The 27,675-nt window shown below is 50.8% G+C and overlaps 1 protein-coding gene across 3 annotated transcripts in view; it reads right to left on the bottom strand.

Moving 5' to 3' along the window:
* TBRG4 (transforming growth factor beta regulator 4) overlaps positions 1-27,675 on the bottom strand; it is a 282,366-nt gene that overhangs the window by 36,852 nt on the left and 217,839 nt on the right. For all 3 annotated transcript variants that reach the window (XM_069645809.1, XM_069645808.1, XM_069645807.1), the window contains exon 10: positions 7,151-7,265. In XM_069645809.1, coding sequence (XP_069501910.1) covers positions 7,151-7,265 — 115 coding nt within the window. The remainder of the gene's footprint in view (positions 1-7,150; positions 7,266-27,675) is intronic.

Here is a 27,675-nt window from a genome sequence, read left to right as displayed (position 1 = left end):
TAGGGTAACTGGATTATTCCTGAAACCAAATAAGTTACTTAATATTGTAATTTACGTATCTGTAACAGGGTTGGTAAACCTATATTCTTGAAACTGAATAACAGTTTACTACCAATAGGGTCCGCTTACCTTGAATTACATACTGTCATTCTAAAAGTCTACTAATGTGGTTTTACTCCCCTTGAATCGCATGCTGCCATTCTAAATGTGTAAAACAAGGTTTTACACACCTTGAACTGCATATTGCTATTCTAAATGTGCTTTATGCTTTGGTTTACTTACATAAGTATTGTGCTGGTTTTTGTAATTGTGTTTATACTTTCTAACAGTACTTACCTCTCTAACGAATTCTCTTTACCTACCTTTATATAAAATAAACCATGATTCAGTGTATATGTTTTTCTTTGGGCCATATGTGCGCTAGAAGTTCTTTGTTCCTCTACAACAGCCCTCTCTCCTCCTAAAATGAGCCTGGCTGCATTGCTACCCACATACCAGGTGGCACAGCCTTATACTAAGAGTTGGAGTTTCTGTATTGCCCAAGATACAGTTTTATAAAGTCCCTTTGGCTGGACTTTAGAAAAGCTGTCCCAACTGTCGAGGATGTGAATTGAAACTAGTACCCTTCTAGGTTTGCTAATGGAATTGGGGTTGTTTTACAGCGGCAGAAAGAAGTGACCGAATGAGAAATGTACGTAATGCAAAATTGCTTGTACATTTCCCATTCGGTCATTCAATGTAAAACTACTCCAAAACTACTCCAAATCTAAAGAACCCCTAACCACCCTCCGACCCCCCATCCCCGCTAAGAGGCTATGCAACGATGACAGAACTTATACTGACAGTGGCATTTGTGGGGTCACTAAAGGTTGAGCCGGAACTAGCAGAGGCGGTGCTGTCCCCACTGGTATTAGCTGTAGATCTGGTCTCTGCAGTGCTTGGGGCTGCATTGTTGGCTGCTTGCCGACCTTTGCTCTATTGGGTATGCCTTCCTCAAGAATGACAAAATCTTCAAAGTCTGAGAAGGTTGGAGAGCAGCCCTGCTGTGCCTCAAAATCAGTCGATATGGTGTATCTCCTATGCCATAATTTGTGAATACGTTATCAGTGATACAGCTGGTTTAGTAGGTTGCATTTCCTCTCAGGTTTGCTCTTCTTACTCTATAGTTTAAGGGAGGTCCACTGGAGTAGGTTGGGCTGTGGTGTTTTTTTGTAGCCTGGGTGAGTTTATGTCCTCCGTTCCTGCTGTCCTTGTGACAGTCTGGGTATGCCGTGGACTGTGCTTTTTCTTTAACCTCCATGGATGGGACCTTTGTGGCGGTCGATGACTGGTGTAGTGATTTTGTCACTGACGAGCCGTTGTCTGATGGGGAATGATGCGACTCAGTCATCAAGGAACTGTGGGATTTTTTTCGACAAGCAAGTCATGAACCATGCCTTTGTAACAAAGCGTTTGGCGATTTTTTGTCGTCGGGGATGAGGTCTTTGTCGACAATGAGTGCGTTGATTTCGTCGACATGGTCTTCGACAACTGCGTTGATGAGGCTTTGAATGTTGACGGCATCGACGACTGCTTCGTCGACTGTGGTGGCCGCCATTGCCCAGTGCTCTCATCGACGAGCCCGCCGATGTTGAAGGCCTTTGAGTGGTCATGGGCGACCGACAATCGTCAAGGCCTGGACGTTGCTCGCTGACAGCGTGTGAGGTGCCTCAGGGGAGACTATCGCGTGGAGAATGTTTTGTTCTTTATGCCTCTTACATGGCCTCTCCTCTGCCTTGGCCCTTTTCTGTGAGGGAATTATTTTCACAGAGTTGTCACAATGCCACACTCTTGGAGGATTCAGCTTCTGAGGGTGGGTACTTTCCCTCATTTAGCAAGCACACTAGCCTTATATGCCGGTATTTTAGTGTTTTGGCACTGAAGCCCTGACAGGTGTCACATTCTTCAATGGAGTGATTAGGATAGAGGAGGTACATGCAGTCCTCAAGTTTGTCCCCTTCCAACACATTCTTTAGCCCACAAGTAGAGGAATCCCTAAAGAGAGAATTCTTTGATTTGCTCTCAATATGCTCTTTCAAGTTAAAATCAAAGAATAAGACTGATCTGATCAAATTTGTAGAAATATAGTTATTCTCCTGGGAGAAAGCTGTGAGGACTCCTCTCAGCACGACGTACGGTTAGAATGTGAGCATGGCCTACAGGGGAGGGGCTTACTACTCAACGCCCCATTGGCTGGGACCGAAGCACCCATAAAGAGTGGGATAGACTACAAAAAACACCTGTTTTTCCTTTAAGTAAATGTAAAAAGTGTGTAACCGAGGAATCCCAACCGACAACAGGGAATATTCAAAGCAAGTAAATATATGAAAGATGCTGGGGAATATATAAACTTCATTAATAGAAAGGAAATGTATGGTCTGTGTGTGATTAACTCCATGGATTGCCCAATTGAAAGGAATTTTGAACTGAATGTTTTATCAGCGTCAAATATTGTAGACCTTGGGCGTGACTCGTATTTTGATCTTTGTACACAGTGAGACTTAGCTTGATATTTTAAATGTGTTATGCCACTTTTTTACCATGTTGTTGGGCAGTTAAAAAAAACTATAACATTTGTTCTACAACTGTAACTTATCTAATATTCGAAGTAGTACAAATGAGTAAGCCTAACAAAATTGATGCTGCTTTAATAAAAATCCCTTTCCACCATACTAACCCATTTGGCCTTTTCTAAAATCCTTCAACAATACAACAATTCTGCCATTTCTAACATCCAAGTTCAGGTTTGCTTGTAAAAGCTTACAATTTACCAACGTCTATTCAATTGTATTCCAATTTCTTTGGGGCTGTTTGCATCAGTGACATCTGATTCAATGATATTGGTTATCTCCTTTGTTAAGCTTTGTCTAAAATCTTTTTATATTTAATTTGCACTATCATCCATGCCCGGTGGTAATCAATTTAATTTAAAAGTGCAGTTTATATTTGAATTATATGTATGAGACCGAGGCCACTCAAAATGACCAGATTACGAATCAACACACACTACAGGCATAGGGGACACTGCCATGGATAGCAATTTGTGTGATAAATATTGTTTTGTTTGGTTGCTTAAGAATAAGAACGGATATTGAACCGCCACACTAAAAAAAAAAAAAGAAAAAAGAAAAAGAAGAACAGTACTTTACTTAAATCCTTCACAGTTTAAATGTTACCTTCTAACACATTAGGTGCTTAAAGCTTTCTGTGATGATACATTTATTTTGTTTCTCAAAAAAACATCAGATTTAGGTGGGACACTTGCCATCTTTTAAAACACTCCCTGGTAAGCAGACAATATCCTTAAAGTTGCTCAACTCAACCAAAAGTTGCCAAGCCCTCAGGTTGAGCGATCTTGGGTCCTGGTAAAGGATAGCATGCCATTCTCTGGTGTGAAGATCCGGGACCACTGGCAGCTTGACCGGAGGCGACGCAGATAGGTGGGTACCAAATCTGCCACGCCAGGGCGATGAGTATCATCGTGCATTGGCACTGAGTGTGTTGATGAGACGTAGCATTAGAGACAATGGAGGAAATGCATACAGAAACAGGCCTTCCCACGGGAAAACAAACTTGTCCCCCAGGATCCTCAGCTGGTGGAATCTGCTGGCAAACCTCTGGCATTTGGAGTTTGCTGCTGTCGCAAACAGATCTATCTGGTGACTGCCCCACTTGACAAAGATGCAGTCTACCTGGTCCTGCCGAAGTTCCCACGTGTGGCAGGAGCGCAATTCCCTGCTGAGAGTCTGAAATGGTGTTCTTGACTCCTGCTAGGTGAAGAGGAACAAGGAACATCACTTGTCCGACGCCCAGCGCCACAAGTCTTCCTTGGAGAGCACTTGGGATCGAGTGCCCCCATTTCCTGATGTAGAACATTGTGTAGATCCTCACCACCTTGCCCTTCAGAGATGGAAGGAATGACTTTAGGGCCCAGAACACTGCATGTAGCTCCAGGATGTTGATATGAAGATCCTTCTCCGCTGGCAGCCATAGGCCTCTGGCGTGTAGATGCCCGGTGTGGGCTCCCCAGCCTTCTAGGGAAGCGTCTGTGGTGACAGTCTTCTGATAGAAGAGTTTTGAAACCCCTGTGCCCTGGGCGATGTTGGAGTGGACGCCCCACCACTTAATACCCCGACGGAACTCCTCGTCAGGCGGGATCATGTCCGCAAACTTCCACACACCTGCCCAGGAACTCCTGAAGAGGTTGCATCTGTAACATGCAGAGCCGGATAAGGTAGATGCAGGACAACATCATGCCGAGCAACGACTTGATGATACGCACCATGACGGTCTTAATCTACAACAGCCGCCGCACCTTCCCTTGAATGGCCACTACCCTCTATTCCGAGGGTGAGGCCAGGCAGGACACCATATTGAGTCTGGCTCCTAGGAACATCGCGTTAGACGATGGTGTCAAGCATGACTTTGGATAGTTAATGGAGAATCCCAGATCCGTCAGCAGCTGGACGGTCGCCTCTGGGTGTCCGACAGGCAACTCTCGTGAGCAGGCCCGGATAAGCCAGTCGTCGAGGGACAGGTATACATGTATACCACAGATGCAGATGGGCCGCCATCGGTGCCAGGCACTTCGTGAACACTCTGGGTGCAGACTTCAATCCGAAAGGTATGGCCATGAACTGGTAGTGCTGCCCCTGCACTATGAAGCATAGAAACTTTTGGTGTTTCCTATGAATGGGGCCGTGGAAGTAGGCATCCTCCAGGTCCAGCAACATCAAGAAGTCTCCTTTTTCCAGTAAGCCGAACATGTGTTACAACATGACCATCCTGAATTTTTGGGACTCGAGGCATTTGTTCAGACGTCGCAGGTCTAGAATGGACCTCCAGCCACCGGTCTCCTTTCTGACCAAGAAATATCTGGAATAGACTCAGGAGCCCTGGATTCGCTGGGGAACTAGCTCCATTGCCAATTTTGGCCGCGTGGCCCGTACCTCCTCCAAGAGCTGAGGGATGTGCTGCTCCCGAAGGGCTATCGGAGGAATCCGCGGACACCTGCGCTGAAACTCCAGGTTATGTCCTTGAGCGAGAGCATCCAGCACCCATATATCAGTGGTGATCTTTTTCCACTCACTGACGAACCTAGTCAGTCGGCCTCCTACCGGGTTGCATGGGTGGGGGCCAGACGACTGGGTCGGTTCAGGCATGCTTCAGCACCAGTGTCCTGCAGGCAACGCTCCACCATAGGCTTGGGATTGGCCTCTGTAGGCCTCCTGAGTTGTGGATATGCAAGGCTGACTGTATGATGAGGAGAAACCTTTTGAAGACCTGCTCGACTTTCCTCTGGAGGAGCGAAAAGAGGGGTGCTGCTGGAGGGTGCCCAGGGAACGGGGCGTCTCCATATCCGCCTTGATGCCCTGTAGGGACTCAGACGACCTTCACAAAAATGTTATCTCCGTCGAAAGGCATGTCCAGTACCTTCGCTTGGACCTCCGGGCGGGAATTCGTGCCTTCATCCAGCCTTGGCGACAAAGGCAGACACTGTTCCACATCTGCCGGAACACTGTCGGCAATGTCCAGCACCACTGTGATGGCGTGATCCGACGCTACCTCGCCTTCCTGGAAGAGAGCGATTGCCTCCATCTTCTTGTCTGGGAGCAACTCCAAAATCAGACACAGCTTGTACCACAGCTCCCTGTTAAAGCTGGCTACGTGGGGTAAAAAACCTTCCTTCTCATAGCGTCCATCTTCTTCCCCTCGCTGTCAGGAGGTACTGAAGACTTAGAAGGACTTCAACAAACACATTACGTAGCCCGCACTTGGTGCAGGACTTGAGAGGGTTCTTCCTGCCTTCTTCTCCATCATGGTTGGAGGGCACGAAGTAGGCCCGATGGCCTTCTGGAAACTTCGACGATCTTCGCCCTTGAGGGGCGCTGAAATTCACAGACAATGGATCCCCTCTGTCAGCAGATGGAGAAGAGAGCACACAGGCTCTTTCTCGAACAAAAATAGAACCTGTTTCTGAAAAAAAAAAAAAAACGTAGAAGTAGTTCGCAGAGCAAACTTGAGGTCTCCCACACTGAAGCGTGCGGTAAAAATCTGAAGATGGCTGCCAGAGGAGGGGTTTAGGGAGAGGACCATCATTGGATGGGGGTAGTATGACCCAGAGGACAGTGATTGGTTTGAAGGAGAAATACAGTTTGTAAGTTTAAGTGAAACTGTTTTTTCTTTTACGGAGGATTCCCAGCCTGACGACAGGGAATATTCATGAGCATGTGAATCCATGCCAGTACCCATTCTGGAGAAACAAATTACCAGATTAAAAATCATAAGAATAAGAACGGATATTGAACCGCCACACAAAAAGAACAGTACCTTAGTTAAATCCTTTATAGTTTAAAATTTACTTTTTTAACAAATTAGGTGTTTAAAGCTTACGGTGAAACCTTTATTTAGTTTCTCAAAAAACACCAGATTTAAGTGGGACACTTGCCATCCTTTTAAACACTCCCTGGTAAGCAAACAATAAGCAATGATTAAAGTTGCTAAACTCCTTGTTAGGTAGGGTTTGTCTTTTAAAACGGTCTACAAATTCTTTCTTTTTATACATGCAGTGAGTCGTTTTATCAATTGTGACCATTATTTTTCGAATAGAAGGAAAGCGTTTGCCATTCTATTTAAATGACTGCCTAAACATCTTTATTCAGGAATGCAACTTATTTGTTAATTGCCCATCTTTTTAATTTTTTTAGAGCCACAATCACAACACAAATTGTTGGGTGAAACTCATGTAGGCCAACACATATTTAAATACTGACCTTCAAATATCAGATTTTCAAGACTTGTGACAATTGGGAATTTTTTTAAAATAAATAACTATTTTGAAACTAAAGTATAATGTGCCTTTATAAGAAGACATGCTCAACTTGAGATGCAAACATTTTGCCACAGTGCAATCTTTTATGTGTGAAACGGGTTAGCCTATGTTAGAGGATGATAAATACAAGTAACGTAAATGAAGATGTAGCACTTATGTGCTTTTACAATAATAGAACTCAAATGGGTAGGTAGAAAAACCCAGGGTCTGATCCAAGATGATTACATAACACCCCACTTACGAGACGTAGCACTCCTTTCAGTTAATCTAGTCACTTACATCCACAATCAAGAAGCCAGCAGCTTGCAGGTGCCTTCGAGATAAAGCATAGCGCCCAAGGAGGTCTTTGCTTTTTGCACTGAAGCTTGAGAAGTCCCAGCAAAGAAAAGCTATCCTATAAGAGGTGCAGAGAGGGATAGAAAAAGGAAAGCATGTCAACATCATGGTACATTCTTACAAAAAAAGAAAGCAATCAAATGGAGGATCCAATGGGTTAAATCCAATAATCACGCAACAATTAGAGCCTCAGAGCAAATACTGCTGATATCTAGTGGGGTATTCCAACAAATAGTGAATATATAAACATACATACTAATGACAAGGAATCTGCAATTAACATTCAAATGGATCAGTAAAATCTCATTCAGTGTGTGTGGATCAACAGTGTATCCACTTTTGTTCTATTTTGCAAAGCAGACTAATGCAACGCTAGATCATTACAAATGAGAGTAGTTGTCAAGACTCGCTTCTCTCGAGATAAGCAAAGTCTGAATATTAATGATTCTTTGCAGTCAAAAATAAATTTGTCTTGCATAAATGTATGTGTAGTTTTGGTGACTGGTATTTCCATGGGGATTTGTGTTAGTTTGACACTAGAAGTGATGAGAGCAGGAGATCCATGTCAATTATCTGATTATATATGACAAACATTACATACCTGCAATCGTCTTTCTGATACTTCAATCTGCTTAGATTCACATGTTTGGCACAAGCCAACATCTAGTGCTTGGTGAGGAGTATTACAAGATTTGTTTTCGATTTCGAAAACGGAGGTCGCCAAGCCGTGTTTGTAATACTGTCCCAATCGGGATGTGTAGTGCACCTAAAATCCAGCACGCGTCGAGGTCCTCAGATTGTTCTTTTTTCTGACCTCAGGTCACATGAAGTGTATAGTGAAAATAGGATATGAGTTGTACATAATTATGATAAAGAGATTATTTGTCTATGATCCTTATGCTTCCAACAAGAGGAAGAAGAGTGGGCACATATTAATCTAAGCAGATGGAAGCATCAGAAAGACGATTACAGGTATGCAATGTGTGTCTGCTGAGGGTTGTGGCACTGCTTTGAATCACATGCTTTGCATAGACTACCAAATGACAGAGCTGGGCTTGGAGCAGGGACAGACAACTAGGTGCTGCAATACCGCTTGGCCCACTTGTGAGTCATTTCTGGCTTGTGCATCTACACAATGTGTGAAAGTGTGTACTGAACTCCATGTTGCTGCGCTGCAGATAGCTTTGAGAGGTACATTTGCAATAAATGTGACTGTAACCCATGAGGAATGTGCTCTTGGAGCAAATAGTAGAGGTTTGTCTGCTAATGTGGAATATGGAATACATTACTCACGGTAATCGTATTTCTGGTGCTTGCATCTGCTTTGATTCACATGGTATGCATAGGCCGACATCTAGTGGAAGCTGCAGAGTATTAGTTGTTGTTTTCGAAACTCGAAAATGGACGTCAAAATAGGGCTTGCCAGTAATACTATCCCTAGTGTGACGTCCCCTGTACCCATGATCCCTCACGCACGTAGGTTTCTCAGATTGTATTTTTCTGACATGAGGTAGCATGAGTAGTAGCGCGAGTACAGAGTTCCCAAGCAGATAAAGCTCATATAACATCTATGCACCTTCGCTCAGGTGAGGAAGGGTGGGCGCATGTGAATCTAAGCAGATACAAGCACCAGAAATACGATTACGGTGAGTAATGTATTCCTTCTAATGCTTGTGTAATCTGCTTAGATCACATGCTATGCATAGATTAGCGAGCAGTGTTATGAGAAGGTGGTGGGTTGTGAGAAGGAGTAGCAGCAAATAGATGTCTTAGCATCGCTTGTCCCACCTGTGTATCTGTCTTGGAGTGTGTGCCAATGCAGTAGTGCTGAGTGAAGGTGTGAACTGAGCTCCATGTAGCTGCTTTGCAAATGCTGTCTAAGGGGACATTTGCAATAAAGGCTAGAGTAGCCGCAGCACCCCGTGTGGAGTGGGCTCTGGGTGTATAAGGCAGTATTTTGTCTGATAATGAATAGCATAATTGTATACATTTGACTATCCATTTGGAGATTGCCCTTTGGAAACACGTTCTCCTTGTCTGCTTGTAGCCATGGAGACGAACAGTTGATCAGTCTTCCTACACGGTTCGGTCTTGTCTATATAGTAGAGGACCACCCTCCTAACATCTAGTGTGTGGAGTTTGACCTCAGCTGAGCTAGTTGGTTTTTGAAAGAAAGCCGGAAGCTCAATTGATTGGTTAATGTGAAATTTGGAAACAAAATTTGCGGAGCACCCAGGGCGAGTCCGTAAAACCAAAGAACAAGTTACTCTCTTACCTGGTAACGTTCTTTCGATGGGATGGATGGTCTGACGACGTATTCCATGTCTATGACAATAATCACCACAGCTGTGCTGCTTTGGAAAATCTTTCGGCGTCTGCGTCCTGCGTCGATGACGTCGATACACCGCCCTTGAGGACCTCCTCTGACGGCTGACGTCACTGGATGTTATAAGTAGGACGCACGACACCCGTAGCCTCAGTTGTAGTTTTTTCCCAGAACGTGTGGCACCAGTCTTCTGCCAGTCTGACCACACAAAGCCTTGCGGAAACGTAAGCTGCAATCGCATAAGAAATTCTGTAGCGGGGAAGGCAGGGAGGGAGCGATATGGAATAAGTCGTCGGACCATCCCATCTAAAGAACGTTACCAGGTAAGAGAGTAACTTGTTCTTCGAGGGGATTGGGTCCTCCGACGTATTCCATATCTATGACAGACTCCCAAAGCAGTACCAATGCAAGGAGGTGGGAAAAGAATTTAGAATACAGAAATTTAGAATGCCCAATCAAAAAGCGGAGCAAAGGACCGCCTTGCCAAAGGCAAGATCCTGCCCACAGATGGAATCGAGGGAGTAGTGACGTACAAAAGTATGGACCGAAGCCCAGGTGGCTGCATCACAGGTGTTACGAATAGGAACACCCCTCTCTAGGGCAGTAGAGGCAGCCATACCCCTGGTAGAATGGGCCCGCAAGCGGACCAGTGGGTCCTTAACCGCCAAGCGGTAACATTCAGAAATTGCCAGAATAATCCAGCGAGACAAAGTCTGCATAGTCACAGCTTGCCCCAAACGCTTTCCAGCGTAACCAATGAAGAGTTGATTGTCCACTCTGACCCGGGACATGTGTGAAATATAAAAGCTTACAGCTCTCCTAGGATCAAGCCTATGGAGCCTCTCCTCTTCCTTACCAGGATGCGGAGGAGGATAAAATGACGGAAGAATAACCTTCTGGCCTAAATGAAATTCCGACACCACCTTCGGAAGAAAGGAAGGACAAACTCTAAGGACAACCCTGTCCTTATGAAATACAGTGAAGGGTGGCTTAACTGAAAGTGCCTGTAACTCACTCAGCGAGCGGAAGTGACCACAACCAAAAATACAGTTTTAAGAGTTAACAGTCTCAAAGGGCACGAATGCAAAGGCTCAAACGGAGCACCCATTAGAAACTTGAGGACAAGGTTCAAATCCCAACCGGGCACCTGGAAAGGTGACAGAGGGAACACTTTAGTGAGCGTTTTTAGAAACTGAGAAATTAAAGGGATTTTAAAATAAGAACACTCTTCAGACGAGCGCTTAAATATGGACAGCGCCGCCAGGTAACCTCTAACGGTACCCACTTGCAAGCCCATGTGGGCTAAAGAAAGCAAAAAAGACAGAACCACATTCTTAACCCTGCACCAGTCGCAGAACTTTCTCCAACGGCAACGGTACAGGGATTTTGTTGCGGGCCTTCTGGCCGAAAGCAATACCTCCATCACGTCTTCAGGGAGGTCCCAATCCTTATACCTCAACCTTTCAGAAAAAAAGCGTGAAGGTTGAGGGATCTGACCTATGGATGGAGAACCTGACCCCTCTCCCGTGAGAGCAGATCGTCTCGGTAGGGAAGACGACGTGGAGGGCAGATGGACAAGTCGAGAAGGAACAAGTTACTTACCTGTAACTGTTGTTCTCCAGCATGGGTCTGGCATGGATTCACATGCTCATGAATATTCCCCGTCGTCAGGCTGGGAATCCTCGGTAAAGAAAAAACCAGTATCAGTTTCTCTGATCTGTCTTTCGTAGTAATAACCAATCACTGGTCTCTGCGTCATACTGACCACAGCCAATGACTGCCCTCTACCTAAGCCTCGCCTCTGGCAGCCATCTTCAGATTTGGAAGCACGTGAAGTGGCAGTATGACCAAGTGAAGAGCCGCAGAGGGGTAGGCGGGAGGGTTCGCATGTGAATCCATGCCAGACCCATGCTGGAGAACAACAGTTACAGGTAAGTAACTTGTTCCTTCTCCAGCATGGTGTCTGGCATGGATTCACATGCTCATGAATAAAGAATACATAGCAGTACACACATGCACAACCACGGGAGGTGGCAAAGGCTCAACATTAAGCATTACATCAAACTCAACATTAAGCATCTTACCTCCTCACCAGGCTCACCTCAGGCGAACAGGTTGCGCAGCACTGCTTGGCCGACCCTGGACTCCTCCCTGGAGTCCCGATCGACGCAGTAGAATTTCGTGAAGGTGTGCGTCGACCTCCACGTAGCAGCCCTGCATATGTCCAGCAGGGGCACACCAGAAAGGAACGCCGTGGTAGCTGCGATCGCTCTGGTGGAATGGGCTCTCGGACGGCCAGGCAGCGGTCGGTTTGCCAACCGATGACAGTACATGATACAGCCGGAGAGCCATCTGGAAATGGAAGCCTTCGAGAGTGCCTTCCCCTGATTGACAGGTCCAAAATTCACAAAGAGTTGTGACGTCTTCCGAAAACACTTCGTGCGGTCCACGTAGAACTTTAGCGCTCTAGCCACATCCAGCGAGTGCAAAGTCCTCTCAGCCGGCGACGAAGGCGACGGGAAGAACACAGGCAACACCAAGGGTTCGTTGAGGTCGAAGTCCGACAGCACCTTGGGTATGAAGGAGGGGTGCGTCCCGAGCACTACCCTCGTGTCGTGAAAAGTCAAGTACGGGGCCTTGCAGGAAAGGGCCTGGATCTCTCCCACTCGTCGTGCGGAGGTGATGGCCACAAGAAACGCTGTTTTCCACGACAGAAACTTCAACGGGGCCGAGTGCAGAGGCTCAAACAGAGGTCCCATGAGCTTGGTCAGCACCACGTTGAGCTCCCACGCCGGGGCCGGAGCCTTCACCGGCGGGAACGATCTGAACAGTCCCTTCATGAACTCTTTCACCAGACGATGAGACCACAAGGACGTCCGCCCCGTGGTTCTGGTGTATCGGGAGATCGCAGCAAGATGAATCTTGATGGACGCGTGTGCCAGTCCAGCTTTGGCCAGCGTCAGCAGGTACGGCAGTACTTGGGGAGCCGTAATCCGTAGAGGGTTAATCTTCTGTGCGTGGCACCAGAGAGAGAACCTCTTCCATTTGTGTCCGTAGCATTTCAGAGTCGAGGACGCCCTGGCCTTTGCAAGAACCTCTCTGCAGTCGGCCGGTATGTCGTATCCTCCAAACTCTAGCGCTGCAGGAGCCAGGCCTGCAAGTTCAGCGACTTCGGGTCGTGGTGGAGGATGGCGCCTCCTTCCCTGGAGAGTAGGTCCGCGTCCCCCGGCAGCTTGATTGACGGGGACGCTGACAAGTCCAGAAGGACCGGGAACCATATCTGCCTCGGCCACGCAGGTGCGACGAGGATCATCCTGCACCGTGACCTCTTGAGCTGGTTGATGAGCCGAATCAGCAGTGGCAGTGGAGGGAACGCGTAAAGGAACAGGCCCTCCCAGGGGAACGAGAAAGCATCGCCCATGCTCCTCGCCTGGGGAAACCTGCTGGCGAACCTCCGGCACTTGGAGTTCGTCGCCGTCGCAAACAGGTCGATCTGGGGTGTGCCCCACCGTCGGAAGAGGCGATCCACTAGATCCTGCCGTAGTTCCCACTCGTGGCACAAGCGCAGCTCCCTGCTGAGTGAGTCGGCGATGGTGTTTTTTATCCCTGCCAGATGAAACGGCACCAGAAATATCCTTTGGGCGACGGCCCAATGCCACAGGTCCTGCGCCTCCTTGGACAGTGCTGGGGACCTGGTTCCGCCCTGTTTCCTGATGTAAAACATGGTGGTGGTGTTGGCGGTGAAGATCCTCACCACCTTGCCCTTGAGGGACGGAAGGAAGGACCTGAGGGCCCAGAACACTGCACAGAGCTCCAGGACGTTGATATGTAGTGATTTCTCCGTCGGGAGCCAAAGGCCTCTTGCGTGCAGATTTTCGGTGTGCGCTCCCCACCCTTCCAGGGAGGCATCCGTGGTCACTGTCTCCTGGTGGGCTGGGGTCTGGAAGTCCATGCCCGCCGTCAGATGCGCGCGGGTGCCCCAGCACCGGATCGCTCGTCGGAAACTCTCGTCGAGTGTGATCCTTTCCTCGAAGCTGCCCGTCGTTTGGATCCAGCGCGCGTCCAGGAACTCCTGCAACGGGCGCATCCGGAGCCTGCACAGGGGAATGAGGTAAATGCAGGAAGACATCATTCCGAGGAGGGACTTGATGGACCTCACCTTGGCCGCGTCGGCCACCAACATCCGTTGTACCTTGCCCAGGATGGCTCTGGTCCTCTCCTCCGACGGGGAGGCCAGAAGGGACACTGTGTCGAGCCTCGCTCCCAGAAACAGTGCGTCTTGCGTGGGTACCAGGTGGGATTTGGCATAGTTCACGGAGAATCCCAGGTCCGTGAGAAGCTGGACGGTCCTTGCCGTGTGGTCCACGGCGAGCTCCCTCGTCTTGGCTCGGATGAGCCAGTCGTCCAGGTAGGGGTAGACGTGGATCCCCTCTCGGCGCAGCTGCGCCGCCACCGGTGCAAGGCACTTGGTGAAAACCCTGGGTGCCGACCGTAGTCCGAAGGGGAGGGCTTTGAACTGGTAGTGACGTCCTTGGACCACGAACCTGAGAAATTTTCGGTGCCCCCTTAGAATGGGAATATGGAAGTAGGCAACCTCCAAATCCAACGACGACAGGAAGTCCCCTTCCTCCAGCTGACCCAGGACGTGCTGGAGGGTGACCATCCGGAACTTCTGAGCCTTGATGAACTTGTTCAGACGTCGCAGGTCTAGGATGGGGCGCCATCCTCCCGTCTTCTTCTTCACGAGGAAGTATCTCGAGTAAACTCCGGAGCCCCGAAGCCTCTTTGGGACGAGTTCGATGGCGCCCTTCCTGAGCATCGCCTTTACCTCCAGGAGAAGCTGCGGGACGTGAAGCTCTTTCCTGGCCACGGGGGGGACGCGCGGGCACCTTCTTTGAAACTCGAGCGCGTGGCCCCGGGCTAAGGCGTCCAGCACCCAACGGTCGGTGGAGATGGACTCCCACACGCTGACGAAGCTCGCCAGCCGGCCTCCCACCGGGGTGCTTCAGTGGGGGCCCGACCCCACGGCCGGTTCAATCCTGTTTCGACGAGGCTTTGCCGCCTTGACCTCCTTGGCGACGACGGCGGGGTCCGCCCGACTTGCCTCGTCCCCTATAGGCCTCCTGAGACGACGAGCGGGCCGCTTGACGGTAGGTGGAGAACCCGCCGCCGGAACCTTTGGAGGCGCCCTTGCCTCCGCTGCTCCGAAAGGGCGGCCGTCGTTGTTGCAGAACCCCAAGGGCCCGGGCCGTCTCCGTGTCCGCTTTAATGGCCTGAAGGGAATCGTCCACTGTTTTCCCAAACAGGTTGTTCCCATCGAACGGCATGTCCAGGACTCTGGTCTGTACGTCTTGACGGAGGTCCGTAGCCTTGAGCCATCCACGCCGCCTAAGGCACACGCCGTTGCCCAACTGGCGGAATCCCGTATCGGCGATGTCCGTCGCAATAGTGATGGCGTGGTCCGACGCCACCTCACCTTCCTGCAGGATCTCTAGGACATCCGCCCTCTTGTCGTCCGGTAGGAAGTCCAGCAGGGGAGCCAGTTTGTACCATAGCTCCCTGTCGTAGCGGGCCACGATAGCCAAGGCGTTAGCCGCCTTAATAGTCGTTGCTGCAGACGAGATGACCCTGCGTCCCATAGAGTCCAATTTCTTTCCCTCGCCGTCCGGCGGGGAAGTCGATGTGGAGGCCGCACCCCCCCAACCCCCCCGCTTTCTTCCTGGCCGCCGCGGAGACGACGGAGTCCGGGGTAGGCTGCGCCCGGAGGCACAGGGGGGCCGCGTCCCGGACCCGGCACTTCTTTTCGTACCGGTCTTTTCTAGCTGGCGTCGTGGAAGGGTTCTTGAGGAGGGCGAGGCCCTCATCCCAAATGTCGTCCAGTAGAGGCACCGCAAGGACCGTCTTCCTCTTGGCCTCGCGCCGTTGATAAAGGAATCCTTCCTTTTTCTTCTCCTCAGGGCAGAGTTGGAAAAGTTCGGATGCCCTGGCGATCATGGAGTGGAACGATCCAATCTCGTCGGGCGGAGAAGCCCTGGTGGGAGGTGACGACGGAAGATCCTCGTCGTAGACCTCGTCGTCCGTACCCGTCGCGGCCGTGTCAGTCCCCGTATCATCCCCTCGAGTCGTGGACGGGGAGGAGGGCTGGACGGGGCGCGACGGCTGAAAAGGAGGTGGAGGGTGAATCCTTCTTTTCTTGGGAGGAGGAACGCCAGAAGGTCCCGGTTCTGGGTCCCCCGACGGGAGTGGTTCCTCCGTTGGCAACGGTAGTCTCGTCCTTATCTCCGAGCACAAGGACTGTATAGCCAACAAAATGGCCGCCGAGTTGTCTTGCGGCGCTGGCAGAGGGGAATCCGACGGGCGAACAGGGGCCCCGTCGGCGCCCTCGACGATGTCGTCGTCACCTGCGTCGGGATCCATCCCGACGGGTCGGTCTTTTTCCACGCCGAGGCCGTGGCTTAAGACCTCGATCAGCTCTTCCTCCGAGGTTGAAGCCGAGTCTACGACGACATCCTGCCCCCCCCTTTTTCTTCTCCGCCGGAGGTTTCACGGGGGTCCTATCGATGGGCATAAAGGAGGACTCCCTCCGAGGTGGCAGGGAGACTCTGGGCCCCGAGGTCGCCACCACTGGCGCAGCCTCCACAGTCTGAGCCAGGGCCGCCGCGACAGTCTCGATACAGGCCTTGGCCGGATGGATTAAGGCCTTCACCACCCTAGGTGCGCTCACCACCTTATCCTTGAGGGGGGGACACTGCCTCGCTCCCCCTCCGATGGGCCCTTCAAGCTCGACCGGGGCCTCTCCAGGAGCTTCGCCGGGTGCTCGGCCTTCCTCTTACCCGACCCAGAGCGTTGGCTCGTGGTTGATGGTACCGGGGAGGGTGCGCCCTGCCTGGCGCCCGTAGAGCCCGACCATTCGGCGCTCCCGGTGCCAGCGGACTCGCGATGCTTGGCCTTGTGTTGGACCCCCGTCGCCGGGGCGTCCTCAAAGGTCTTAGAAGACCGCTCGGATTTCTTCCTCTTCTTCTCGCCGGACGGGCTCTTCCCTTCCAGCCAGTTGGCGAGACGTTGATGGCGGTCCTTCATGGTCCGCTCCGACATGTTGCCGCAAAACGCACAGTCCTTCTCCACGTGCGTCTTGTCCTCATGTAAGCAGTAAAGACAAAAGGAGTGTTCGTCCTCCTTAAAGACATTCTGCAGCTGGCATCCAGGGCAGACCCTGAACAGCTTTCCGGGCGTCGAGCTTCCCTTCTCCTGGGCCATCTCCGGGACGGGCCTGAGAAACTTCTGGAGTCCTCCAAAAGCGTAGCTCGACGGAATCTTCACCCTTGAGGGGCGCAGACGAATCCGACACGGGTCCCCGTTGATCGGATGGAGAGTCGGTGGAGCTTGAGGCTCTTTTGACCGAAAAAAACAAAGTTTTTGAGAAAAAACGTGAAAAAATAGCACTAACGCTCGAGAGCAATAGCACGAGGATCCCAACACATGAACATGCGGTAAAAATCTGAAGATGGCTGCCAGAGGCGGGGCTTAGGTAGAGGGCAGTCATTGGCTGTGGTCAGTATGACGCAGAGACCAGTGATTGGTTATTACTACGAAAGACAGATCAGAGAAACTGATACTGGTTTTTTCTTTACCGAGGATTCCCAGCCTGACGACGGGGAATATTCATGAGCATGTGAATCCATGCCAGACCCCATGCTGGAGAAGGTCCGGGTACCACGTCCTCCGGGCCCATGCCGGAGCAATGAGGATCATCCGGGAACCGAACCTTCGTAACCTCGCAGCACTTGTGGGATGACGGGGACTGGAGGAAACGCGTACAGCAGTGGGAATGACCACTCCACCACGAACGCGTCTCCTAAGGCTCCTCTTGGATGTAATTCCTGCAAGCAGAACCTTTCGCACTTCCGGTTGACACTGGAGGCGAAGAGATCCAATTGAGGGGTCCCCCAAAGGGCGAAGATCTCCAGGAGAATCTCCTGAGCCAACTCCCACTCGTGAGAGATCGCGCTCTGCCTGCTCGGAGCGTCCGCCGTCTCGTTTTCGTCTCCCGTCAGATGAACTGCCGAGATCGAAACTTCCTGCTGGATTGCCCAGAACCAGAGCTGCATCGCCTCCATGCACAGAGGAAGTGATCCTGCCCCCCCCCTTTTTGTTGAGATAGTGCATGGCCACTGTGTTGTCCGTCAGGATCAGGACATTCTTTCCTTGCACAGTCAGCAGAAAAGCCTTCAGGGCAAGCCTGACGGCCCTCAGCTCCAACAGATTGATATGGAGTCTGGACTCCGACGGAGACCAACGACTGCTGACTGTCAACTGGTTGGCATGAGCTCCCCATCCCGTGAGGGATGCGTTCGTCACGATCGTCACCTCCGGACAGGGTAGCCAAAATGAAGCCCCCTTCATCAGACTGCCTTCGACGGTCCACCACAGAAGGTCCTGGGCGACCGAGGACGGCACCTGAACAGGGTCCGACATCCTGCCGGAGAACAGAGACCACTGGAGCTTGAGTGCCCATTGCAAAGATCTCATCCGGGATGTGTCTAGCACTGCTCCGATGTACTGGAGCCTCTGAGTTGGCATCAAGTGGGACTTCTTTAAGTTGAGGGAGAAGCCCAGCTTGTGGAGGGAGTGGCAGGTGACTGACAGATGATCCAGGACTTGCTCGGGAGAGCGCACCCTGATCAACCAATCATCCAGGTAGGGGTAGACGTGAATCCCCCTTTCCTGAGATGCGCTGCCATCACTACCATGAGCTTGATGAAGACCCTCGGAGCGGAGGTCAATCCGAACGGCAGGACCCGAAACTGAAAGTGCGAGTCGCCAACCGCGAACCTCAGGTATTTCTTGTGCTTTGGATGGATCGGCACACGAAAATAAGCGTCCTCGAGGTCGAGAGACACCAACCAGTCCTGAATTTGAAGGGCCTGGAGGACTTGAGAAAGAGTAATCATCTTGAACTTGTCCTTCCTGAGGAGTTTGTTCAAACCGCGCAAGTCCATGATGGGTCTTAATCCCCCAGTCTTTCTTGGAAATCAAAAAATAAGGGGAATACCATCCATTGTTCCTCTCCGCTACAGGCACCAGTTCTATGGTGCCTTTCTCCAGCAGGGCTTGAACCTCCTGCACAAGGAGCGGATCCGGACTCTGCAACAAGAGATTACCGGTGGATTGTCGTGAGGCCTCTGCCGAAAGGGAAGACAGTAGCCGTGGGCGATGATATCCAGAACCCACACATCTGAAGTAATGGCACGCCATTTGACAAGATGCTGCGCCAGCCTTCCCCTAACCGGCGAACCATGGGACATGGCCTCATGACTCAGCTGAAGCGGCGTTGCCTGAGGGCAAAGAGGCAACTGCCCGAGCGGCTTTGGCACCTCGAGTACCCTGCATTCCACCTCTGGCACTCCTACGGTGGCCCCTTTGACTGGCAGCTCCTCTCGCTTTACCAAAGGATGAGTAATAATGTAAGGAACCTCCCCTCCATTGCTGTCCCCTAGGAAAAGGCGGAGGTTGGTGAATTGCAGCGCCCAACGACTTTGCTGCAGCTTTGGAGGTCTGCAACCTTTCAAGGCTCTCGTCAGCCTTGCTGCCAAAAAGATGTTCACCATCAAAGGGCATGTTGAGGAGCCAGGCCTGCACATCAGGAGCAAACCCCGACTTCCGCAACCACGCAAACCTGCGTATTACGGTGCTCGCCGCCATGAACCGGCTGACGCAATCTGCCATCTCCAAACCTGACTGAACGGCCTCACACATGGCATCCTTGCCATCCTGGACCATAGCAAGAAAACCATCCTGTTCGTCCCCTTCGGGAAAATGTTCAGCCGCTAAGGAAACAGTTCCACAGAGTGTGCGTGAAACATGACAAGGCACATACGGAGTCGGCCGCCTGAAGAGCCATACCCCCCTGAATAAAACACTTTCTTCGCCCAACCATCAAAACGCTTGTCGTCCCTATCAGGAGGGATAGTAGGATGCGACGCCTGCTTTGCTGGGGCCGTAGCCGCCTGCACCACCAAACTCTCCAGAGTGGGGTGCTTGGTCAAGTAGCAGGGGTCGCTACTGGCTGGGCGGTATTTGCGCAGCAAAGACTTGCCCACTGCCGGGAGATTCTCCGGAGCAGTCCAAGCCGCCGCCACCCTGCCCTGTAGAGCCATATGGAACGGCAGTACCGGGTCAGTTGGTGGACCTTGGTCGAGAATATCCGTGAGGTCATCCTGAAGAAAATCCCCTGGGGGAGCAGACCACCCCAAGTACTCGGTGACCCTAGACATAAGGCGCCGGTACGAGGAGTCGGCATGGATGCCAGGCTCAGGCCTACAAAACTCCACCTCCGGAGAGGTGTCCAGACCACTGGCATCGTGCAGGGACTGACGCAGGTCCTCAATCTGGCTATGGCCCGAGAGAATCACATCTGGCACCGTATCAGGAACCATGCCATCATCAGAGCCCTCATCCACCTCCGAAATGTACTCAAGATGGCGGAAAGTGGGCACAGAATGGGGAACAAAGCCATGCTTGACCTTGGCCAGAGCCTTTCTAGGGGGTTCCACCGTGCCCCGGGGTACCCCCATCGAAAAAGCCTTGAAAGGCGTAGAGTGAATCGGCGTCGACAGCATCGACGCGTCGACACAGGCCTCGAGAGCAGAGCCACGAGCGTGTCCCTCGACATCCTGGGTGCCGATGGCGTTGACGACGTCCTCGGAGGCAGAGCCTCGAGAGAGTCCCTCGACGACCTTGGCGCCACAGGCATCGACGTCTTCCTCGAAGACATCACAGGCTCACACGGTCTTGAGCGGGTCGAGGACCGGGACCTGGAACGGGCATGACTAGAACGATTCCCCTTGTCCGAGCAGGACCGCTCCCGCGAATCGTGCCGACCACCCGAGCCCGAAGGCATACGAGCGGTGTCTCTAGTCCGATCACGACCAGTCTCACTCGGAGGGGCGGACAGACCAGTGCCCTGCGATTCGAGAATCGCTAGCATTTTCTTACGGAAGGAAGCCCATTCCTCCGGCGTCGCATGCTTGGTGCGATAAGCGACCCGCCAACGGGCGGAGTCCTTTGATGAGGACGGGGAAGGCGACCGATGCCAGCGCTTCCGGGAGTGCCTCGAAGAGGCAGAGGAGTGGCGGGACCCACTCCTGGACCGAGACCCACTGGACTTCCGACGACGATGCGGAGTCTCGCCCCTCGAATCATCCGTCGAAAGCCCCGTGGACCTCGACTTCTGGGGCTTGGACACCTTACCGACGGACAGTTTCTTCTTGCACTCCCGCAAGGCTTTGGACGTAAGCGAGTGGCAGTCGACACAATCATCCGTGTCATGGGCCTCCCCGAGGCACCAGAGGCAGGCGTCGTGCTAGTCCGTCACTGACATCTTGGACCCGCAGTCGCCGCACTTCTTGAAGCCCGGACGCGGGGTGGAAGAAGAGGTAGACATCACAAAGGACTTTTACTTTACAAACTAACAGGTTCGTGGAACCGAAAGAACAAACTCCAAAGAGTCGAGGCGCGCCAAGATCTCCGAAGCAAACACGTTCGCGGAAAAAACGGAACTGAGGCTACGGGCGTCGTGCGTCCTACTTATAACATCCAGTGACGCACAGCTGTGGTGATTATTGTCATAGATATGCAAAACGGCAGAGGACCCAATCCCCTCGAATTGTCTTTATGGAGGACAAAGAAAGGGTCCTGCACTGACAAGGCTTGGAGTTCGCCGACTTCTTATGGAAGTAATAGCCACTATGAAGGCAGTCTTGTAGGTAATGTGTCTAAGGGTAGCTTGATGCAAAGGCTCGAAGGGGGGTCCCATAAGTTTTGCTAGTATCACATTTAGGTCCCACCGAGGTGGGGGATTGGAGAATGTATTCTCTTCACTCTTTCCATGAACGCCTTAATGACTGGCACTTTCCACCATGAGACTTTACTTTGAGAGGTGGTATAGGCTGATAAAGCTCCTAGGTGGACTTTCAGAGAATTAAAGACTAAACCTGAATCTAGTAAGTGGAGCAAGTAGGTTAGAATGTGGGATGGAGTACATTCTATGGCATTGATTTGCTTAGATTTCACCAAATGACGAATCTCTTCCAATAGCAGTATCTGGTGTTAGGTTTACATGCTTCTTTCAGGATATCCATACACTATTGTGGAAGATTAAGGTGACCGAACTCTATGACTTCAGGAGCCATGCTGCTAGGTTCAAAGAGTGAGGGTGTGGGTGTATGGTTGTCCCCCCGTGCTTAGTTAAAAGGTTGACCTTGTACGGGAGCTTGATGGGATTGCACATCGCCAGTTTGCGCAGATGTGGCAACCACGCTTGTCTCGCCCACATAGGAGCAACTAGGATGAGTGTCATCTGATCTTGTGTAGCTTGTTCACTATTCTGCTGATTAATGGAGTCACAGGGGGCGGGAGGGAAGCGTAAGCAAGTTTCCCTGCCCAGTTCATCCATAGGGTGTTCCCCTTGGAGTCTGGTAGGGGGAACCTGGATGCGATGTCTGGGCATACTTTGTTTTTTTCTTGTAGCGAAAAAGTCTAGAGAAGGGTAGCCCCAGAGAGAAAAGATGTGGTCTACCATGTCCGTGTGTAGCTGCCACTCGTGTTCTTCTGGCAAAGGATCTCTGCTGAGAGAGTCCGCTAGAGTGTCGAGTACCCCTGGAACATGTTGGGAGGACAGGGACAACCCTCGTCTGTTCCCCGAGGTTCCCAGTCGCCCTTGCCATCTGAGCGGACGGCGTCGCTGGATGACCCTTCTACGTCCATGGAGGCCTCGGCCTGCATGGCGTGATGGGCCCAACGTTATGTCCGTCTATCCTTGAGGGTCTTGGGTCGGAGCAACTTACAGGCCCGACAATGAGCCTCATCGTGGTCTCGATGCAAGCAAAGGTTACACACCTTGTGCTTGTCGACCCACGTGTATGTTTCATTGCAGGACGGGCAGAATTTAAAGGGAGTATGCTCCATAGCGGGGGCAGGCAGCCGGGCGACTCAGGGAAAGGGTTGGAAAATACATGGTGTTATGACCATCCCCCTACTATAAGGCCGAGGCCCGATGGGCCTTCTGCAGCCGGGTGGTACGTCGAGGTCTCCGTTCGACGGCCAGTCTTGTCCTTTCTTCGCAATGGCAGATTTAGAAAAAGGGTCTCCTCAACGTCCAGCTGCAAGCGACACAAAAAAAATGGCTGTTTTTCCAAAGAGGTTTTTCTTGTTGAGGTAGCACATAACTGCTCTGCGCACATCTAGCACGTGAAGAGCTCTTTCCACAGCACTTTGTGGGTTTTGAAAGAAAGCTGATAGTTCAATGGATTTGTTAACATGTAACTCGGAGATGGGTGACAAACAAGTCTGTTCTCTTAAATCCACCTTGTTCTTGTGTATTGCGACAAAAGGCTCTGCCACAGACAAGTCTTGAAGTTCACTCACCCGCCAAATAGATGTAACGGTTATGAAGAAAGCAGTCTTGTAAGTGAGCTGTTTTAGGCTTGCTTTATGCATTGGCTCATAAGGTAGACCGTAGTGCTTGCTTTGGACACCATTTAAATCCCAGCCTGGAGGTGGGTTTGCAATTGTGGGATACCGTTATTTAACATACTCCATAAATGCTTTAACGGCAGGAACTCTCCACCATGAAACTTGTTTTGTTGTATATGCTAATAATGCTGCCAGATGGACTTTTACTGAATTAAAAACGAACAAGTATAACAGGTAATGCACTATCTGCGAAGGTGTGCGTCCGAGTGGGTTGAAGTTTGATCTTCTACACCATAGCACAAACCTCTTCCACTTGTTGAAGTAAGAGTGTCTTGTGTTTGGTTTCCCTGCCTCCTTTAGTATTTGCATGCATCCTTCAGGCAAATTAAGGTGACCACATTCTATGACTTCAGGAGCCAAGTATCTACGTTGGTTGTTTGAGGTTGAGGGTGTAGAGTCTTCCCCTGGTTCTGTGATAACATGTTGTGAGTGCATGTGAGTTTCATTGGTGGGCAAACAGACATCTTGAGGATGTGGGTGTACCACATTTGAAATGCCCACATTGGAACTATTTGGGTCATTGTCAGTGTTCCTGGTGTAGTTTGTGGATGAGACTGTTCAACAGTGTTGTTGGAGGAAACACGAATGCAAAATGTCCCTGACCAACTGATCCACAGTGCGTTCCCCTTGGACTCTTTCGAAGGGAAACCTGGAAGGTGTAATTTAGGCATCTTGTGTTCTCTGGTGACAAACAGATCTATCCCTGGATGCTCCAGCATGTAATATTGTTTAAAATGTCTGAATGTGATGATTCCAAGAGGGCGGCCGGACGAGGACGTCGTGTGTGATCGTCTCTCCCCACCAGGCCACAAAAATAAAGGTGTACAAAAAGAATGTGACAGTAGGGAAATGCTTCTCCTACCGACGGGCCCTTGAGGAAAAACAGAGAGCCTTCCCAAGGAAAAAGGAACGACAGGCGGAGTGTGCCTCAAGATAATCCCTCTCACGTGCATCACAGGCTGCGACACTGGCAGCCGGGACAAGGGAAAGGAAGAGAGAGGAAGCTCCGGAACAGAGGCGATATTGGGAACGCTCAGAGTGAAACCGGAGAGGCACAAGGGGAAGGCACCGAGAGTGAGGGGGGACCGGTGAGATGGAATACGCGGCATCCAGAATCAAGTCTCCCTGGTACCGTACATCAGAGGCTAGTGGAAGGAGTAGGAGAGGCCCAGCCCCACCCACCCCCTGCACGTCCCCTATCTGGACAGCAGAAATAAACCGCAGGTGATAGAGGCAAGCGCAAGTGGATGATATGCGCCGGGCAGGGCAAGAGAGAGAGGAACTACACTGCATAACTGTGGACAAGTGAGGAGACACCGCAGAAGGCCTGACCCCAAGGAGCATTGGTGGGGGAGATAGAGGGGACACAATTCAGGAACGGCAAAGGGGCACCCCCCCCAGATACCACCAGGCTCCCCTACCACAGAAGGGGGATTCTACTGGCGAACCTCCAGCACTTGGTGTTAATCGATGTTGCAAACAGATCGATCTGGGGACTACTCGTGGCCAGAGCGCAGCTCCCTGCGGTGAGAGTCGATGAGTGTTCTTTACTCCTGCCAGGTGAAACCGAATGAGGAACATCCCCTGGGCGATGGCCCAGTGCCATAAATCCGGCGCCTCTTTGGAAAGCGCTGGGGATCTGGTGCCCCCGTTTCTGGATGTAAAACATTGTGGTGGTATTGTCCGTGAAGACCCTCACCACTTTGCCCGTGAGGGATGGCAGAAACGACTTGATGGTCCAAAACATAGCTTGTAGTTCCAGAACGTTGATATGTAGCGTCTTCTCCAGCAGCTAGAGGCCTCTGGCGTGAAGACGTCTGGTGTGGGCTCCCCATCCTTCCAGGGAAGCGTCCGTCATGAACTTCGCCTGGTACAGGGGCTCTGGAAATCTGTGCCTCTGCCAATATTGGAGCGCACGCCCCACCACCTTATCGCTCGAAGGAACTCCTCGTCGAGCGCGATCCTGTCCTGGAAGCCTCGACACCTGGACCCAATGGGAGTCGAGGAAGTCCTGTAGAGGGCGCATCCGCAACCTGCAGAGCCGAACAACAACATGCCGAATAGAAACTTGATAGTCCTCACCGTGGCGACCCTCAGTGCTAACAGCTGTTGCACCTTGCCTAAGATAGCAGATATACTCTCCTCCGACGGTGATGCCAGGCAGGACACTGTCGAGCCTGGATCCCGGGAACAGAGCGTCCTGCGATGGAGTCACGCAGGACTTCGGATAAATCACCGAAAACCCCAGTTCCATCAGCAGGCGGACGGTTTTAGCCATGTGGTCGACGGCGATGTCCTTTGACCTGACCTGGATGAGCCAGTCATCCAGGTAAGGGTACACGTGAATCCCTTGCAGTCGTAGATGTGCTGCCACCGGAGCCAGGCACTTGGTGAAAACTCTGGGCGCAGACTTAAGTCCGAAGGGAAGAAGCCGATGATGTGGTCCTTTTGGATCGCAACCAGATAGGCCTACAACGTCTGATTACGGTCTTTGAAAATTATGCTAGCTCAAACGACCTTGCCATAAATCCTAGAAAAACATTGGTCATGACATATAAACATACAGCAAAGAAGGAAACAGGATGTTGCAAATGGTGGCTGGCAGGTGAAAATGTGCCTGTGGTAAAGGAAACAAAATATTAAGGCTTTAGGATTCGATCAACCCCCACTATGACAGCATTGGAAGCCGATCTTGGGGGAAAAAGGTGACCCAGCTCATACGCCAAATAAGACATGCATTACTTACTGTTAAAGCATTTCTGATGATTGTATCTGCTTAGATTCACATGCTGTGCATAAAGTCCAACATCCAGTGGTAACCACCGAATATTGCATCTTTTCTTTCGAGAATCGAAAGGGGACTTCGAATGGGCGTGCCTGTAACACTATCCTTATGCGACGTGTAGTGTACTCAAAATCCCTCGCGCGTCAAGGTCCCTCCCATTGTATTGTTTTTTTCTGCCATGAGGGAGCCTATGACTATCGTGAGTGAGTACAGAAAAGACAGAAAGTAGTAAGATGTCTATGTTCCTTCCATCCGAGCGGGGAGGAAGGGTGGGCACATGTGAATCTAAGCAGATACAATCATCATAAATGCTTTTACGGTAAGTAATGCATGTCTTCTGATGCTTGTTAATCTGCTTAGAATCACATGCTGTGCATAGACTAGCAAGCAGTACCCGGAGCTGGGGGTAGGTTGTGAGAAGGAACAGTAGTGAAAATATGTCTTAGTACTGCTTGTCCCACCTAAGAATCAGACCTAGAATGAGTGTCTATGCAATAGTGTTTTGTAAAGGTGTTTATAGAACTCCAGGTTGCCGCTTTGCAAACAGACTCTAGGGGAACATTTGCAATGAATGCTATGGAAACCCCAGTGCCTCGAGTAGAATGCGCTCTAGGCTTGAAGGGCAGTTCTCTCTTAGCAAGAGTGTAATATAGTGTGATGCATTTGACAATCCACCTTGAGATTGCTGATTCAGAGACAGGATCCCTTTCTTTATCAGCTGCTGTTAGGGAGAATTCTCTCTTTAGGCTGAATTTCCTAACCTAGTGAGTCCCCCAGCAGCTTTGCTGGATTTCTGGAGTTTGTTTTTTTCTCCTGCCAAGAGTGAGACTCTTTTTCTCCCACTCTTGGACATGATTTATGGTGTTCCTTTGACGGTTAATGTGTTTTCTGGGCTATGGGGTCCTTTACTCCATACGGTCTCATGTGTTTTTACTGTGTGTGTTACACAGCACCCTCCGTGCAGTAACACAGGGGTGTCATAGTGACACCACACCATAGACTCCATACCCTGGGACTGACTTCTGTCTCCCAGGGCATGTAAAGTCACCATTGGCTTTACTAGTCCCAAATTATTAACAGAAACCAGTACAAACCATCATATTGTGGACGTACTGGTCGGGGCAATTCGATTGGCCCGGGGTCTGTTAGTCGAGGGGGCACGTCTCCGTCCCCCCTGATCGAGTTTTGGCTTGTGACCGTGGATACTACTTTTTATATTCGACCGCAAATATTTCCCTATGGGATTTTCAGATTGTTCGAGGCTACCAACTTTAATTATTTAATTCTCATAGCCTCGAACATACTGCCGGTTTATTTAATTATTAATTCGCCGGTTGGTATTTTTTGCCAGGACTCGATTCTAAAATGGCGTTTGTGTTCTCTTCTGTGACCCCAACCCAAGCCGAGCCCTTTGTTCCACTTTTTGCCGGGCTTCTCCACAGAAGCCTCCAAAAGTGGTGCCACTCTGTCTGGGTACCACAGGGGGTGTAGGAGGGGGTTTAGGCACCCTGGCCTGAGTTACCTTGGTAACTCAAGTCGCACTCTTGTGTGATTGGCCCAAGTGGTGAGCCGGCTGGCTCACCACTTAGCATATTTGATTGACAGCTAGGCTGAGTGAATGGGGGTATGCTGCATAAAAGCAGGGCTTTGGGGACTGGAAATTCAGAAGTCGCCACAGGACCTGAGAATCCGACGAGGGAGAAGCTGAGCCGACCTACCACGACGACACCACCGGTGGAGCACTGCAGAACCGACTCACCACTTCCCGACGACAGAGAAGATCTCCCGGCTGGAGAGGCTTCTTCCCCTGACTGGTGGGCACAA

The sequence above is a fragment of the Ambystoma mexicanum genome, chromosome 2p, assembly GCF_040938575.1.
Source record: "Ambystoma mexicanum isolate Mex_15411 chromosome 2p, UKY_AmexF1_1, whole genome shotgun sequence".
Taxonomy (NCBI): Eukaryota; Metazoa; Chordata; class Amphibia; order Caudata; family Ambystomatidae; genus Ambystoma; species Ambystoma mexicanum.
This window is presented reverse-complemented; position numbering and strand designations above follow the sequence as displayed.